Source organism: Cygnus atratus, chromosome 6 (assembly GCF_013377495.2).
Source record: "Cygnus atratus isolate AKBS03 ecotype Queensland, Australia chromosome 6, CAtr_DNAZoo_HiC_assembly, whole genome shotgun sequence".
In the NCBI taxonomy this organism is placed as follows: domain Eukaryota; kingdom Metazoa; phylum Chordata; class Aves; order Anseriformes; family Anatidae; genus Cygnus; species Cygnus atratus.
In genome coordinates, this window is record NC_066367.1 from 33,522,878 (window position 1) to 33,540,387 (window position 17,510).

At 36.9% G+C, this 17,510-nt stretch overlaps 1 protein-coding gene across 11 annotated transcripts in view; it reads left to right on the top strand.

Moving 5' to 3' along the window:
• R3HDM1 (R3H domain containing 1) overlaps positions 1-17,510 on the top strand; it is an 81,000-nt gene that overhangs the window by 53,301 nt on the left and 10,189 nt on the right. For 10 of the 11 annotated variants that reach the window (XM_035556026.2, XM_035556024.2, XM_035556029.2 and 7 more), the window contains 5 exons: positions 5,950-6,104; positions 10,396-10,656; positions 11,416-11,536; positions 16,179-16,333; positions 16,897-17,045. In XM_035556026.2, coding sequence (XP_035411919.1) covers positions 5,950-6,104; positions 10,396-10,656; positions 11,416-11,536; positions 16,179-16,333; positions 16,897-17,045 — 841 coding nt within the window. The remainder of the gene's footprint in view (positions 1-5,949; positions 6,105-10,395; positions 10,657-11,415; positions 11,537-16,178; positions 16,334-16,896; positions 17,046-17,510) is intronic. The other variant, XM_035556038.2, reaches the window with a different exon arrangement.

A 17,510-nucleotide genomic window follows, 5' to 3' on the forward strand; every position in this document is an offset into this window, starting at 1 on the left:
GATACAATGGATTTGAAAGTACTTATCAACATAAGTACTTTATACAAAATAAAAACATATTTGGAGTTCAGCTCCGGTTTCAGTGGGGCAAAGCTGCTTTGTGCAGTCTTAAGAAATTGTGCTGCTATCCTACTAGCTAGGAAAAAACAGCATTAAAGCCAATGTTAGTTACATTTGTGATAAATTTGAGTGCCATTGTCAGAATTTAAGTGCATATGTCTAAAAAGTTTACTTAATTTTTAGACTGCTAAAAAAATCAAAACAGAACTAAATGTACTGTTTAATTGTAAGATTCAGAAACGTTGGGGTAAAAACACTATTTTATAAGAGTTTGTGTTTCAAAGGTGTGCTAATGTGTAACTAAAGTCAAAACAATCTCAGAAAATATGGATACAATTCTGTGGATCAGAAATGAAATTTACTGAATATTTGTATTCTGAATGCTAAAGTAATTTGATACAATAAGTGATCTTGGTTGTGGAGAATTTTGAGGCTTGAAGTGGATAGGTGGGTTACAGATGTGCTACTTCAGAATTTGAAGTAGAACTTCAAAAAAGCAGAATGTCTTGTCTGTATTGTGCTTGGCTTTGCTATTATTTATAAAACTTGTTTGAAAGTAGACACTGTTAAAGTTTTTGCTTTTCCCTGAAACCCCCACTACCTCATAGGTAGTAGTACATGGCCACGCTTTTGTATCTTAATGCAGTAAAAATTGTTTGTCTACTGTGTACTTGTATAAAAATGTATTCCAAGAGTACTTCTACCGATGTTTTGAAACTGTGCCATCATGTATGTTCTTAGAAATTCTTTTTCTAAATTGCAAGAACATAAATGAGTTCTTAAAATGTTGCTGGAAACTTTATTTTGGCATTCAGAGAGTTAACACTCCAAGTTCAGAATGCCTGTCTTGATGCTTCACTGCAGCTACAGGTGGTGGTGATTTAGCATGTGTTGGGATTGTTTCTGTTGTTTTGATAAAGGGTGTAATTGGCTTTAATTATGATGGCATTAGCCAAATTTCTCTACATAATCTAGAAGAGGATATATTTGTAAACAAATCGAATCAAAGTAACTGTGGTCAAGCAAGGCTTGTTTAACAGTGCTGGGATATGCTGTTTTTGGCCCATTTACAATTAATAGCTTTGTGTTTCACTTCATCCAGCAGTAGAACAAAGGCTAACGATCAGCATCAGCAAATGCTTTGAGCTCTACTAATTTTTCATACTAACAAAATGGTTGCAATTAAAATTCGTTGTGAAGGACAGTAATGTGACTTAAAATAGCAGATAAATTTAATCACAGCCCTGTTTGAGTCTTGCTTTCTCTTCTAGATTGTATAGAGGCTGCTAATAAAGAGTTCTTAATTGTAAACAACGATATTCTGTTTCCAAGTCCTGCTAATATCATAGCAAAGACGTACTAAAAAGTATGTTAAATGGTTTACTTAGAGACAGTGCAGTTCTGTAGAACACTCTGTATTGGACTTCGGGATTATTGCTTCTGGCTGCATGCGTTGGCTTTCAGAAAGCTCAGGGTCTGGTTCTCCACTGCCTTGCAATGGTTATAGCCATTAATATCTGTGAAATAATTGCTTTCAATAAGCTCTTTTATATTCCTTTCAAACTTTGAATCGTTGCTTTGGGCTATTTTTAAAACTACCATATTACCTTAACTTTTTTTCAGCTCCATTCTTGATTTGAGCCTGAAAATTGGGGTGATAAGGGAGGAGCAACAACAACAACAAAAAAGGGGTGTGTTGGGGGTTTTTAGTATTCTGCAATTTGTCCAGCAGGTGAGACAGATCTGACATCTAGTAGGCACAAAAAAATGGCCATTGCTTGCATGCAGGCTGTATCTATAAAGCACATAAATTTAGCTCGTGCATCTTAAGGGACGTTTGGCTACCTGCGTCTGCGGTACCCCATGGTCTGCACACATGCAATCAATCCTTTGAGGCTGCGTGTGCAGAGCTCTGGTGTATCCAGACCCTTGGGTACATCCACACGGATGCGTGCATCATTTGGGAATATGTGAGCAACTGGTTATGTGTATTGTGGAAGACCTGCACTGTAGCACATGTGCATGTATACAGGGATATATTATCTGTCCAGAAATCAGATCTAGAGATGATCGCTTCTCAGTGCAAAGCAGTGCTGAATTGACCCTTGGTTTACAGAAAGAATCTTGTAATGGCATTCCAGGGGAGATAAAGGGGGACATCATTGGAAAGGCACTGTTTGCTAATGTACTTACGCTAAGCTTTAAGGGTAAGCATTTGTGAAGCATATACATACATGTATATAAAGTGAGCATGATGTTTCTGTCTCTAGGTAAAAACAATTTCTCGTTACTCCTTTCCTAGGTTCAGAGTCTTCTAGTAGTGTAGGGTCATCCACGGGTTCTCTTTCTCACACCCAGCAGCCTCTTCCAGTGCCAGCTCTAAGCCAGCCTTCTCATGGCACGCCTGCCGTCTATCCAACTGTCAGCACTAGTAACTCTCTTTCCTTTGATGGTGGCATAAATGGGCAAGTGGCACCTACTAGCACTAGCTTCTTTTTGCTTCCCTTGGAAGCGGCAGGCATACCACCTGGCAGTATTCTGATCAACCCGCAAACAGGTTGGTACCGCTCGTGGATGTTCTTGTTACAGTTGAGAACTTGGACAAAAGTGTGCGAGTGTTTACATGAGACTTAATTTCAGTATTGTCTTGTCTTTTTCCTTTATTTTTTGGTGTGTTTATCTGTTCAGTGTACTAATTTTAAAAAGAGAGCATGAGCCTTGGATAAAAGGGATAAGTAAATTCACTTGGGTTTTGCTACTAGTTTTAATTTATAGATAGTATCTTAATGGTGACTAGCACAAACTATGAAAATACTATATTATCCAGAACACAGAATAATTTAAATTCATTTTTTCAGCTTTTTGTGGGGAGATGGAAAAGTCTTTTCCAGTGCTAACATAAAAGTTTCAGTGAGGGGAGAGCTCCTGAGCAAGTATTCACATCAACTTGAAAGAATCTATCATTCTTCACTTTTTGTCACAACATACAGTCTTTCTCTGTGTACTCATGACGCTGACTTAATACAAGAGAAAGAAATAAGGATGAGATTACATGCTATTTTTAAACTTCTGTTTCAGTTTAAAACAGGATTAAATCACTGTTGGTGTATTTGGCCCATACTGATATTTTCAGTAAGCAGTGGGAGAATGATACTTCATTATGTAGATGCAGAGACGTGTAACTACTTGTCTGGATTAAAAAAAAAAAGTAGCAAACCTGGGAAAACTTTAACTTGGTTGTAGAAATTAAAAAATCCTGAAAATTTGAATTTACCTTTTCTGTGCAACCTATCTTTATACTGAAATTAAAAAAATAATCATAGTCCAAAGATTTGTTTTCCTTGTAGATAAGGAAATACTTCAGGATCTCTCCCATCATTTTGTAGATACTTTATTATATTTGAATATAATTGCATGTGCTTTTTAAACTAAATTTTTCTCACTAGTGTTGCTAAAATAATCACTTATTAAATTATTTCTCTCCTGAAACTAAATAGAAATTAATAATCTTTTTCTTTATATAACTCCATTGGCATTCTTACTAGAGAATCTTTTTTAGTTAATGATTCTGCCTGCTGGAATGTCACCTTAAGGGTTCTTAAAAGCTTCTAAACAAATAGTTAAAGCTGGTCCTGCTAGAAGGACCTGCTTTAACTAGTATGCTATGCTGTAGCATATCATCTTCCTAGATAGCCATTGCATTTGGAGGGGGTGTATTTGCTGTCTTATATCCAGCTTCTGGACGTAGCACTACTGACTTAGCTTTTCTGGTCCTGATGGATTCATTGCACAGCTTATTTGTGAATTTTCCAGTGGGTGAAGACAAATGTGATTAGTGATAAAGTTTTGCTAGAAAAATTAAGCTCTAGTATTTTTGTATGCTAGAGTACTCTGTGGCTTACGTTAATACGAAGAATGCTGGCTGTCATTTTTACATTGAGTTCATAGCATGACCATGCTAAAGTCTTTGGAATTACCGAGCAACAAAACAGATAACTGCAGGTATTGCAGGAAGGACACCGTCAGTTAGAAAGCAGCGGCATCTAAAACATGACACAGCTTCATTAGTGACTTTGAGTCATCCTAATTTCACTTATGTCATCGCTTTGCATGTGATATTAGTTTCACTTTCTTCCTCCTGTAATGTTGGTCGTTTTCCCTGTGACATTGACGAGGCTTCCACATACAGCGGTGAGGAAGGGCAGAGAAAGAAGTAATTGTAAAAGAGTTTTCATCTGCAAACATTCCTTTTACTCACACCCCCCTCAGTAAAGGCAGCAGGATTGTAGAACTGAGTGTTCAATGTTCATTTAAATTAGCTTGACTTTCAAGTTGTGATGATTCTTATATTCTATTTATTTTTAATGTATTTAAACTAGCCATTAATGTTCTTTCATGTTAGATGATTATCTTAATAACTACTGACTGTCTAACAGAAGCTAAAGTATAATTCCAGAGCAAGGAGTATGTAGGTTCAGCTAAACTTTTGATTTCTAATGTAGTGGCATCATCACATTCTGTAATTGTTCATTTGGCTTTATTGTTCCAAATGACAGTCAGGGTTCAAACCCAAAGCACTTCTGACAGAAGATCTCATAGTCGTAGGTCAAAGGACTCATCCTTAGCAATTGAAGACCGTACTTGAGAAAAGACAGCTCTTACTCGGTCGCTACAGGAAACATGTTAGGCTCCAGGGATTGCTAGAAAGGAGTAGAAAGAAATAAAATCACATTCCTTATTTATATGAACATTTGCAATTCTTGACCATTATTAAGCTATATTGAATATAGCTTCACCACCTGCAGTGCATCTGTGCAGCTTACTTTTTGTAGCTGTGCCCATTCTTCCTGTCTCTCTCTCTCGCATCAGCTGCCTCAGTCCTGTCTCCAGTAACTACGGTGTTGGCCAGTTGCTTTGAAATGGGATGGGACGAAGAGGTCTGAAGGAGTGTTACAGTCTGCTTTTAACAGGACCTGGGCTAGGATGCAAAGGCTTTAGTCTCAGCTTATGCCTCTGGAAAGAATCCCACGAAGGAAAATATTTATATTGGAGGAGGGAAAAATTTACAGGAGTCTTTGGACCTTCTTAAGCATCAAAATGAGCCAAGGCAAGCCACGTGTCATTAAGCAGCTAGACTTAACCACAGGCCCTTGCTGACTAATCTGTTGTTCCTTTGGTTCTTTTTTTCCCCCAACCCACACAACCAAATTAATCACTGTTTGCTTACAATTTACTTTTAAATAGTTTATTTAAGTGTTGCAGTAGTCCAGTGATGTAATACTGAAGATGCAGTTTATTAAATGGGAGAATCATGTTGCATTATTTCATTTTAAAGCTAAGAGCCAATTCATCTATGAATAGGGGAAGAGAGTACTTTAATCTTACTAACTAGCAGTTATAAGAGTACAATTGCAGCTACTGTTTTATATATGTTTTATAAAAATGTTTGCCTTTAAGCTGTCCGGTGTCAAACTGATTAAAGAAGATTCATTTACTTGTCTTTTAAAAGGTTCTTAAAATAGTATTTTTATTAGGGGTTTCCCTTATTACTCTTGACTTTTTTCAGTCTACTTAATAATGAGGTTTTTTAACAGGGTATGACAAATATTTATTAGTGTTCATTAAGTAAAGACTGGGTTTCTTTGTTTACTTTAAAAACTTGTATGTCTTAGCTGCATGAAGTTTGCCAGTTAAGGCCCTTTTAATCATGGCAGTTCTAAATGTAGTTGTGGGAATTTGGCATAAATCTGGCATGAAACAGTGCGGCTTTGTTTTAGAATTGTATTAATTTGTTCATTTTGTTTACTGTAAATACATTTGTCTTCATTTTCTCCAAACTTGGCTAATACAGCTGCATGTCTCTGGTTGTGTTCTTTTTCAACTTCCCAGGTCAGCCGTTCCTCAATCCAGATGGCACTCCCGTTGTGTACAATCCACCGATGCCTCAGCAGCCCGTTAGGACCCAAGTGCCTGGACCTCCACAACAGCCACCTCTTCCCCCACCACCTCAGCAACAGCCAGCAGCTAATCACATCCTCTCACAGGTGCACATGTCAAACACATGCTGCTTGTACTGATGATTGATGCTGTCATATTGCTGTCTGGTAATCAGGGATTAGTAGGGCTGCTCTGGTGACGCATATGTTAAAGCAGCAGCAGCAATAGCTGCAGAGATGAGTGTGGCTGGAGTTCTTCCCCACAGCCCTCAAAACTATCAATTCTCCTAATAACTGAACATGGTAGGCAGCCTTTTCTTATAAATACAGAAAATTAAAAAAAAAAAAATAGTGAAAATGTTACAGTTTCAAGAATATAGCAAGCCTAGATTGCTCTGGAGTAGTTCTGTCTTCATCCAGTGTCACACTTGGACACACACACACACCCCTAGCATACAGTCACATAGTCAGCAAACTGGGTAGGGAGTTAATCCAGTTGAAATCTCTTTTCATTAAGGTTATTTTTCAGTCTGATGAATTCCTGGGCCGTACTGTACGAGCAGTACGGTGGTACAAAAGAGGTAGTTTAGGACTGGTGGGTATGAATGCCTCTTTGGGTAGCACCTTGGCTTACCCTACTTAGAAAACCCCATGCTGAAGAACAGGCTTTTTTTTTCTCATCTTGCACAGGAGGAATTTGGTAAAATAAGCCAGATTAAAGATGACTCAGCCCTTGAAGAAGAAAAGTGAGCAGTGTGCAATAGGCAGGAGAAGGGAGGGTTCTACCTCTTTTTGCAGCAGCTAATTCAAGCACCAAGGTATTGGCTATAGTCTCCTGTGGTGTTTTCAAATTGTTCTCAAAATTTGTCAGAAAGTTATTTATAGAATGTTATCTGGCTTTATCCTTGTCCATTTTCCTTGGCTTAAATCTTCTGTTCAGGCTACCTGCATATGAGACAGTAATGATGGGCTGCTTTGAAAAAGGTTCATTTGTACAGTTTCTCCCTGTCTGATCTACAAAAGCGTGTAGTATTTGTAGGTTTCTTCACAAATCCTGTGCTACTTCTATAATTGTCTTCTCAATGGCTGCTGGAGTTAAACCTGCTCAAAATAGTATTAGCAATGATAGCTCTCTGATGTTTAAATAGCCCCAATGCATATAAAATATTTCAGTATTGTTGGATAAAGTAATACGTTTTAATCTGTGGTTAGTACTAGATCCATTCTGTATTTAGATGCTTTGAAATAACTTGTATTTAGAATGCATGTGTAGTTCTTATTTATAATTTCAAAACAATCTCTCTCAAAGAAATAGTATAAGCTAAATAGAAGCAATTTGACTTACATTATATAAGCTATAAAATATAACAAATAAAGCAAATGCATTTCTGCTGGGAGACAGATACTGGAAATTACGTTTGTTTTAATTCTGTTCAGTCTTTAGCTTGATTTAATTGGGGAAAAAATGTATCCCTTCCCTCTCTGGTAATGACTGGAGCACAGTTGCTTTTTTTCTATTACAAAAGACTTTGACTTTGTTTTCACTTCTCTTACTCCTAATGTTAACCATGTTTATAAACCTGTTATTTCTTCAGCCTATCCGGCCTCTGCAGCCTTCTTCCCAGCCTGTTCAGTACCCTGCAGTCTCTTATCCACCCCCGCTCCTGCCAGTCTCCTCTACCCAGCAATATTCTGTGGTATTATATCTTCTGTTCATTTCCTCTCTGCATGGGTTAATCTTTAGTGGGTGCTGACCTTTGCTTGGGTTGTTTGTAAGTGGTGTCTGATACCAGTGTAATGACTGGCTGGCTTCTTCATCACAGTAAAATATTACCTGAGTGGTTGAAAATAGTTCCCGAGGTTTTACGCTCTAAATTTTCAGTTCAACAGAAAGACATACAATTGCACTATTCCTATATATCTGTATACATTGATTGATAATTGTAAAGGAAAAGCTTTTTCAAAGTTTTGTTAGCCAGTCAATACCTTTTTTATGCCTTTTAATTAACTTTTCTCTGTCCTTTCTTCTTGTTGCTATGTCTGCTCTTTCTTCTGCTGACCCCTAATCTCTTTTCAGGGATCAGCTGTGCTGTGCTGTTTTTTTTTGTGTGGTTACATTTTCTAGTCTCCTTGCCAGTTCACACTCCCAGTTCACGAGTATCCAGTGTTTAATAGATGGAAGCTGGAAATGAAATCTAATAGTCTTTTCTGTAAAAATTAATATTCACTAAGAATCTTAACACCAAGACAAACTGAAGCCTAGGAAAGGAGAAAAGTTATCCAAAGCAGAATCTGAACTAGGGTCCGGGTCAAAAATTGAGGCTTCCCAACTTCCCATGCTGCTCTATATGTTATACAATAGCTATTTTAGTACGTATTCAGAGTATTTTGTTACTGGTTTTGGTATTAATCAGAAACATCGTCTAGTAATAAATATAGATCTGAAATCAATAGGCTGCATATAATTAAAACTATATTATAATACTATAATATTATATAGCTATACTATATAGCTATAATACTATACTCTCTCTCTCTATATATATATATATATATTATAATATATATATAATGATATTATAAGTAGCTGTACTTTAGATATACAATCCCAAAAAGGAATTGCACCTCACAAAGGGCGTATTGTTTTTAGCAGTGTTGTTTCTCATGGTATTTTAGAGTTTGAATACATGTGAACTGCACTGAGAATAATTTAACCATTCTCATCTCATTAACTGAGAAGGTAATTAACCAATGTGAACTTCCTACACAGTTTTAGCATATGAATAAATTGCTGCCTGTAGCAGCTAGTTCAAACATAGCTTAGGTTTCTGTGCTGTAATTTGCAATCATTGTTAGGCATATGTTTGTTAAAACAATGAAACTTCCCCAGGTTTATAGTAGTTTCAAACTATTTCATGTTCAGGAAATGAGTTGAAGTACTAATTGTGCTGTCAGTTTCAAAAATGTATTTCTACTTACAGCAACTTACGTAACGTAGGGAAAAGGGTTGATGGTCTAGGTTCGTAGTCTAAATTGAACACCTTCATAGTTGGTAGCAGGAAAGCTTGGTTTATCCATGTCTGGCAATACCGTGTTTCAGTGGTTGATCATTCTTGTACTGTATCTGTTGTTGTGGGAAGAACTGACCAGATCAGAATTTCCTTGTATTCAGTGTATAACAGAAATAAACTTGTGGTGGGGTTTTAGCCATTTGTATAAGTAATATTAAATCAAAACTAAATATCAGGATCTCTTCTCTAAACTAGATGTTATGGGAAGCGCAATATAAAATCCAGTGTAGAGAAGTATTATGGTTGCATTAATAGGCCTCATCTAAAAATGAAGTGACAAAGGCAAGTTAAATAGTTGATATGATGAAAACAAGTCTTTTTAAGATGTAAAGGTATTCTAAATGAAGTTTTAAGTGTAAATTCATATTTCTAGTATTTAGTATTTTTAGCCTTGGAACTATAAAACTTCATCATACGATATGAATATAGATACATAAAAGACAGAGGTTGAACTTAGTCTTTCTTGATTAACGCATATTTTCTTCAGGATGATCTGAGTGAGAATCAGGTGGTCTTAAAATTTTTGAGTTTCTTCACATTTGGAGTTTACTTTTGAAGAGTGAACCCAATCTTCACGTCTAACAAAAGATAACTTATTAGAGATCACTTTTTATTTTCAGAATACTGGTAATCCATTTGATGCTGAATTGCTTGAAAAGAAAAATGCTTGGGGAGTTTCATAAGAGGACTTTCATATTCCATGGGACTCCTGCAGTGCTCAGTGCTGTCAGTACCATAGTTTCGGATGGTAATAAAGTGCAGATAATGGGTAGCTGCTAGAACAGATTTTTGCAGCTGTTGCAAAGATTTTTTTTTTGTAGCATGACAACTATGTAGTATAATACCAAGTCAGACAAATGTCTCTTGTTATCCAGGATTAGAGCCTCATTAACTTAAAATTAGAAATTAAACAAAAATTACTTTAACAATACTGATGCCTTCTGCTGTTTTAACTGGGGGTTAACGTTATTACTCAAGTTTTAGAGTGCAATCAGAAAATGTATTGAATTCTTACAGTAAGTAGATAGAGGCAGATGTGAGCCAAAAAATCAAATATTTGAAGCGAGTAAAGTCTCCCAACATGGATGTTCTTTCCCACTGTCAGCCCTGAAGATAATTTGCTGCTGTTCTATCTTGTGCTATCATCTTTCCTCTTGCTCTTTGGCTGATGTTGCTAATGTGCAGTAATTTGAGACATTCCTATATGAAAATTTTACTTACTGAGCTATTTTGCTTTTACTTACTGTGATATAATCTTTTATTCTTTTTTTTTTCTTTAAGTACTTGTGAATGTAATTTCTGCTTTTTTTTTTTTTTAACAATTACAGCAAGACAACCTAGGATCACAATTCAGCCATATGAGTCTTGCCCGTCAGCCACCTGCTGATCCAGCTGAACCTCATACTACTATGTTCCAGTCCACTGTAGTCCTCCAGCCCCCACAGCAGTCTGGTTATATCATCGCAGCTGCTCCACCTCCACCACCCTCTGGCCAGCCAGTTTCTACTCAAGGCTACTCTACATCTAGCCACCCTGTCAGCCAGCAAGTGCTCCAGCAGCAGGGATATATGCAGCAACCTGTGCCGCAGGTACAATGGTTCTGTTTCCATTCTACCAAAAGCTATAGTTAAAATATGATGATGCTGTTCCATTAATGGGCTTTTTATATGGTATGGGGTTCCCTGTTAATTTGTGGCTGTGTGCATTTTTTGTTTGTTTTTCTCATTTGTGTTGTGAAATGAATGACTTCAGTTTATTTGAGGAGGAATAATCACTCAGATTTGTCTATTTAGCTAGTTAAATAAAAACAAACAAAAACCATAAATATCAGAGCACTGTGTTACTGGTAGTGAGATTTTAAAACTACCAAATGTGGATTTTGTACATCCTTGTGTTCTCCATTGTTTTCTAGTGTCTCAGATGTTTCCTTATGCAAATTGGTCCAAAGATCCTGAATCTGCTCCCATCTCCCCTCCAACCTTCTCCATGGTTCCAACAAGTAGTTATTGCAGTTTAAAAGTAGCAGTGCATTACTTGCCTCTGGCATTGGCTAAAATGACATGTATTGTCACCAGAGACTGCTAAAAACAGTTGATGAAAATAGTGCTGATGTAGGGGAATTTAGTATTTTGGAACTTATTTCTTCTACAATGAAAGTACAAGAAATCAGCTGTTAAGAGAGACTTTATATAATACAGAGTAAGTATTTTTATTTGCTAAAGCATTTAACATTAGTTGTACCATTTAAGTTTTGCACCTCTTTTATTGTGTGCTTCTTTTTGCGTTTATATGTATGCCTGTTATAAACTTGCCAGTAGTGCATCTCTTTAATTGTCGTTTGTCTTTAGATGCCAGCTTGTTATTGTACACCCAATCAGTACCCGCACTCCAGCCAACAGTATCGACCTGTTTCTGTCCATTACAACACGCAGCAGAACCAACCATTGGCACAGCCTGGACAGCAGACAGGTTTGTTGAACTTAATTCAGCATTTTGAATACCTTGTGTGTGTTTTTTCCTGTTTTAAGGTGAATAAATAACTTTAAATGAGGTAACACTGCAGAGATACACCTTATCTCTTGTTTTGAAGTTTCAGTTACTAATTTTAGATGTGGCATGAAAACACTGACGATGTTGGTGATAGTCTTTTTTTAAATACAGTTGAAAATAATATGGAGTAATTTTTTTTTGTCCTTTGACTAAAGGTATCTGGGTATTGAACAGTATATATTGTGAGACTTAAGTGGCTAGAATTAGTTTTCTGATCCTTCTATTTTGGTAAAGGCTTCTCTACTGTTTTTGACTTACCTTTCTATGAATGTTATCAAGCTTTGTCTGTTTCCCTGCTTTCCTCTTGTCTTTTTTTCTTTTTGAGTTAAGTATAGCTATTATATTCTAGTAGTCTGCCTACTTAGAAATATTCTTACAACTTCTTCAGTAAGGTTTGGATTCCTGAAGCAAATTTATTTCTGAGTAGTATATTAACCGGCAGTAAAAACTTTCAGAAGTAGCTAGTGATATTTGAAGGCAGATAACATTTTGGCTGAGTCCCTTAAAAATCAGGGATTTCGTGTCCTTTTGAGGTTCCTTCAGAAACAAAGTGGGTTTTTTGTTTTGTTTTGTTTTTTTTCGCCCCCCAGACTGTGTGGTGGTGGGGTTTTATGTTTTTCTTTTTTTTAAACAGGAATATGATGAAAGATCACCTCTTACAAATAAATACTAAATGGATTTCTTTATAGTTGTGCTATTAAGTAGCCAGTAAGAAAGATGTCATCTTCAGTAGTATGTAGTGTAGTTTTCTGTAGTCCTTCTAGGAAGAGCTCAAATATCATCAGCCCTGGAAGTTGTTATTCAGGGTTAGTTGACAAATTCGTGGGATTATTTCACTGCAGAATCATCAAGATGAGATACCCATTATGGTAGACTTGTCAGATCATCTTAAAGTACTGTTAGTACCTGCTTATTGCAAAACAGAACTGCACTTTGCACTCTTTAGAAGTGAAAGTATGTTGACAAATATTCCAAGAAAAAATATATTCTTTTTTTTTTTTGCTACTTGCTTTATCCATCTGTGTTAAAGATGCGTTGTCCAACTGTATTCCACAACCCTGCTTTCCTTCCTCAGAATACTTAATACACAGACTGCTTAATAGCAAAAGGTCTGAGGCTCAGCTGGGGTTACTTCCCCATTCACGGGGATCCTGTAGGAGGTGAACTCTCAGAGGTGGCCCGGTGTATACATGTAGCTTAATAAAAATCTGAGTTTGAAAGCATGGGGTGATGTGGGTCAGTGTTAAGATGCAAAGGCAGGAATCAGTTACTATTAGGTAAGTAAGTTTGTTTCTTGTATGTTTTCAGCTCTTGATGCTTTACTTGAATTTCACGGTCTGTAACATGGACGGGGTGAAAAGTAGCAGCCACTAAAATCTCTTTCTGTCCTAGAAGAAATAAATATAATAAAAGGAGAAAGAAAGCTGTGCAGACAACTCTTACTACTTTGATAAGGTACCTTGTGCCTCTAATCACAATATCAAGGGATCTTGTTAGAGTAGTGAAAGGATGGTCCAGCCAATAATTCCACTCATTCCTGCTTGGTTACTTGGTGTGTGGTAGAGAGATATTTTGTATCTACACTAATGGTAGAGAGGAATATTTTACTAGCAACCAATTGCTACCTCGCCTTTGCTGCTTTTCATTTACTGCTTTATAGACAACTCTGAATCTCCATTCTGGACATAAAGAGGTTCCACATCATATTTTTTGTTCTGCAAAGTGCTTATGAGATCTTATGTTTTGTAATTACCTCTCTTGTGGGTTTATTTTAAACATTCGTACCAAGTTAACACAAAGCTACATCTGAAATGGTTGATATTTACTAGCGATGGCTGTTGTTGAGATGAAGGACAGCGTGCTACTTGGCTAACGTGGCAACGAGTCCCTTGGGTTGGGGCCCTTCCAACTGCGGCTATTCTGGGATTCTGGGTCTGGTCAAGAGTGAGAACAAACAAATCCTGTATTACATAAAAACCAGGGGGGTTACTCATTTTGTAAAGTGGTTGCTAACTCTGAAATTGCTTTCCAAACACGAAGTTAGATAAAAGATGACAGCTTCTGAGAGCGTGGCAACTGAAGCCACGTTTGGTGTAACATGGGATGGCCTGACTTTGAGCTGTTGAATTCGGGGCCGTAACACTGTCTGAGAGGTTTACATTTCTCACAGTGAACCGGTCTCTTTTTCAGCTGCTTCCTGGCTTCCTTTCTAAAGGGGTTTCACCTGTAATATTTAGTGTTGTTTTTTTTCACTAATATTTTAAATGCTTTGTGTGCCCAAAATACAGAAGGAAACTCTCTGAAAGAAAACAGCATTTCATGTCTTCGTGATCGTGAGGGCCCACTGACCAAAAGAGCTAACTGTAGGTTGATTAAAAATCGTATCTGAACAGCAGTTACTGTAGGAGCATCAGCTGAAGTTCAGCTAGCTTCTGCTACAAAACTGCCAGCCATCACTGTCACAGTAATCAAAGCTCTAGTTGTAATAGATACCGAGCCTTACTCAGAGCTGGTTAACCAGGTTATCGTACTTTCTTGTTCTTGAACAAAAGCCATTTCATGCTCTTAACATGTTATTCAGAAAATGTATTTCTGTATCCTGTGGGTTAATTCCTCTTACGTTAAGTGATTACTTACGGAAATACCAAGAAACATGCTTCTTTTTGTAGCTGCTTCTTTTTGTAGCTGCTGTTCTGGAATATTTCTCGGTAATGAGGCAGTCTGTTCAGGCAGGTGCAGGTTTTCTTTTTCTGCTGAGTGTTGCATTTCTGTCATACCACTTTCTATGCAGAGGTGAAACTGGGAAACTAAAAATAGAGTATTCTTCAGAATGCTGTGGGGAACCTTCTTTGCACTCAGTTTATATTGTTCCAGTTCTCTGCGCTTGCAAAATTGATTATGCCTGTCGCTGAAAGTGTCAGGAAAAAAAGCTGAAAAATATTCACAGCTATGGTACAGTGCTGGGGAAGTGAGGGCTTTAGATTGCAGATGTGGTGATTGTATCTGTTGTATACTGCAACTTTGCATTCTATTGCTTTTTAGGTGCCATAGATCACTTGGTAACAAAGCACATTTAAATATTTTGTTTGTTACAGATACGAGAGATGGATTTTTCTACACGGTCCAAGTTTAGTTATTAAAAATTGTAACTACTAATCTCTATTTGAGCATGCATGGTTGTGAAGTTACATAGTACTCTGAAAATATTGATAGTGTCTTCTGTGTTTCTAATGAATAGCTCTCTTGGTTTTAACGAACTGAACCTTCTTCCCTTTGATTCTGTCAAGCAATATTTGGTCATGTTCACAGGCTTTGTTAGTCTTCATTGTTGCAATTTCTATAAGAGAGATAGCCAGCTGAGACTTAATTCATAATGTCCATTGTACCTTGAATGTATGTAATCAATGAATGCCTCTGGGTTTTGTTTTACAAAAAAAAGTGTTTGTTAACTGAATAATTTTCTAAATAGACCAAGGAATTTTAAAACACAATTTAAAAAAAAAAAATCCAAGTGACTTTTTGCAGCTGTATCTGCTTTAGTAAATATAGTTCCATATCAAGCCAGGGAGCATGGGGAATGTCAGGTTCCTTGGAATGTGAATGTGTCCAAGGACTCCTCTTGCCATCGGTGCTTCCTGACAAGCCCGGTTTTGTTACTCGGGAGTGGCAACTGGCTTTGTCTCAAACACAGTTAGTTATGGTTTTCTTGCTGATGTGGTAAGTAGTCGAGCACATAACCTGGATGATGGAATAGGACAAAAAGAATTTGTGTCCTGCATGTGTTTTATCAGTTACCTGTAACAGTTACCTACTATATGCTTTAAAAAAAGTGGGAGCCGGGCTGGAGTGTAATAAATGCACAGGTGCCATTTCCTGTTTGTCACTCATGCTTATTTTTTTCATTATTTGTGATTATTTTTTTGTTTAGGACATTTTTGAAAGACAGCAAAGGGTGCCAGCTTAAGCAGTAATAAAGTGTTGTGGAGGCACTATAGAGGGTGAATATGAAAAATCAATTTGGTTTTGGTTGTTGTTTTTAAAAGGACTTGCACAAGTGCATTGCACAGTGTGCTTCAGCCTTGACTCATAGGTGACATACTTTCATCCTGGGGCACCTGAGATGCTAGCAGAATTTATCATAAGCAGAATTTCAAAGCTGAAGTATTATAAACAGCCTTGTTTATAATAATAGGCAATTATTTTTGACATTATCTAGCATGATTTTTTCAAATGCTTTCAGCTTTCACCAATCAAATCAAGGTGTCAGTGCATGTAACTCAGTAGAGTGCAAAGAAATATTGCAAGCATGTGAGTGCAGCATTGCAGATAGTATGTGTGGTATTTAATGGTGGGGCCAGGTGGTTGTAAATTAATAAAATCTGTTGATTTTTTTAATGTTGGTTTCTTTTTATACGCATGGTAAGTTCAAGTCTTACGAAGTTGCCAGATGTAAAAGGCCATTGGAAAATGCCACACGTACCTTTTCATACAGGCAGCTCTGTATAAAATGTGTTACATTTAGATAGTTCTTTCAAAATAATATTTAAATGTATAATTTCAGGTTACCAAGTTTTGCCTAACCAGCAGCAAAACTACCAGGGTTTAGTTGGAGTTCAGCAGTCTCAGAATCAAAATCTAGTCAGTGGCCAACACAACAATGTTGGGAATCAAATTCAAGGTGTGATTGTTCCATATCCTTCAGTGCCATCATATCAGGTGGGTAATTTACTCATAACTTTCCAGTCACTCTTCTGTACTTTTGAGTGATCTTTTTTTTGAAGTGCGTTGCTTTGTAAATGCCAGAAAGCTGCAAGTACATTTCAAAGGTGACTTGGAGGAGAGAAATATATATATATATATATATATATGTATAAAAGATGATTGAAGCATGAAGCAGACCTATCACAAATTCACAAATTTTATTCCTTTTGAATACTAAGTGCTGCATTAATTGTGGTTCAGAGGATAGGGAAGAAAAAGCTTGTAAGAATTCCACCCACTCCACTCCTTAACTATTGTAGAGAAATTCTTTTGTTAATTTATGGAGTCCCTTGGAACTATTTCCATTTTTAGGGAAGAAGGTAAAAACTTTTGTTTTATAAAGCACTATTATTTCAACTCATGTTATCGCTAGTGTTTTGGATTTAGAGAACTCCGGTAGATCTTTGTGGTTTTGTTTTGTTTTCAAAAAGAAAAAAAAAAAGTAAAGTAGGGGATGGTCAAGAGGCAGAAGGAAACATTTTTTGCACAAGAAAGTCTTAACGTGTTCTCAATTTTAGGTTTCGGTGCCTCAAGGTTCCCAGGCAGTGCCCCAGCAGACATATCAACAGCCTGTAATAATTCCCAGTCAGTCAAATCAAGGATTGCCCACAACAGGAATGCCAGTTTACTACAGCGTCATTCCATCAGGTCAACAGAATAATTTAAGGTTGGTTATTTGATTTCTCAGCAACCAGGTTTAATTGCCGTGTGGTAACTGATAGAATCTGCTACGTTACTGCGTGTATTAAAATATATTTTAAAGGTAGACTTAAAAATGCTTTATTAGCTGTTTTTTCTCTTATGCAATTCAGTGTTTGTGTCATCACTGCATGGCTTCATCTACTCAAATGAATCTGAATTCTTGTTCTTTGTACTCAAAGGGTTCTTAACCTTTTCTTCCATAGTTACGTTTGAGGCTCAGTGAATTCACCTGTAGACGTAATCCCAGACTTGTTTTTTAAATAAGTTTTATTGCTTATTCTCTTGCATCACTTGCAGTGGCCATCTCTATCAAACAGGGTAACTTTTGCTTGGAATTCAGAGCAGACTAGCAGCTAAGGACAGCAACGTGCATTTATCGCAGTAGATAGCTTGTAGTGTTTTTTAACAAAAAAACGTGGAATACTGTTCT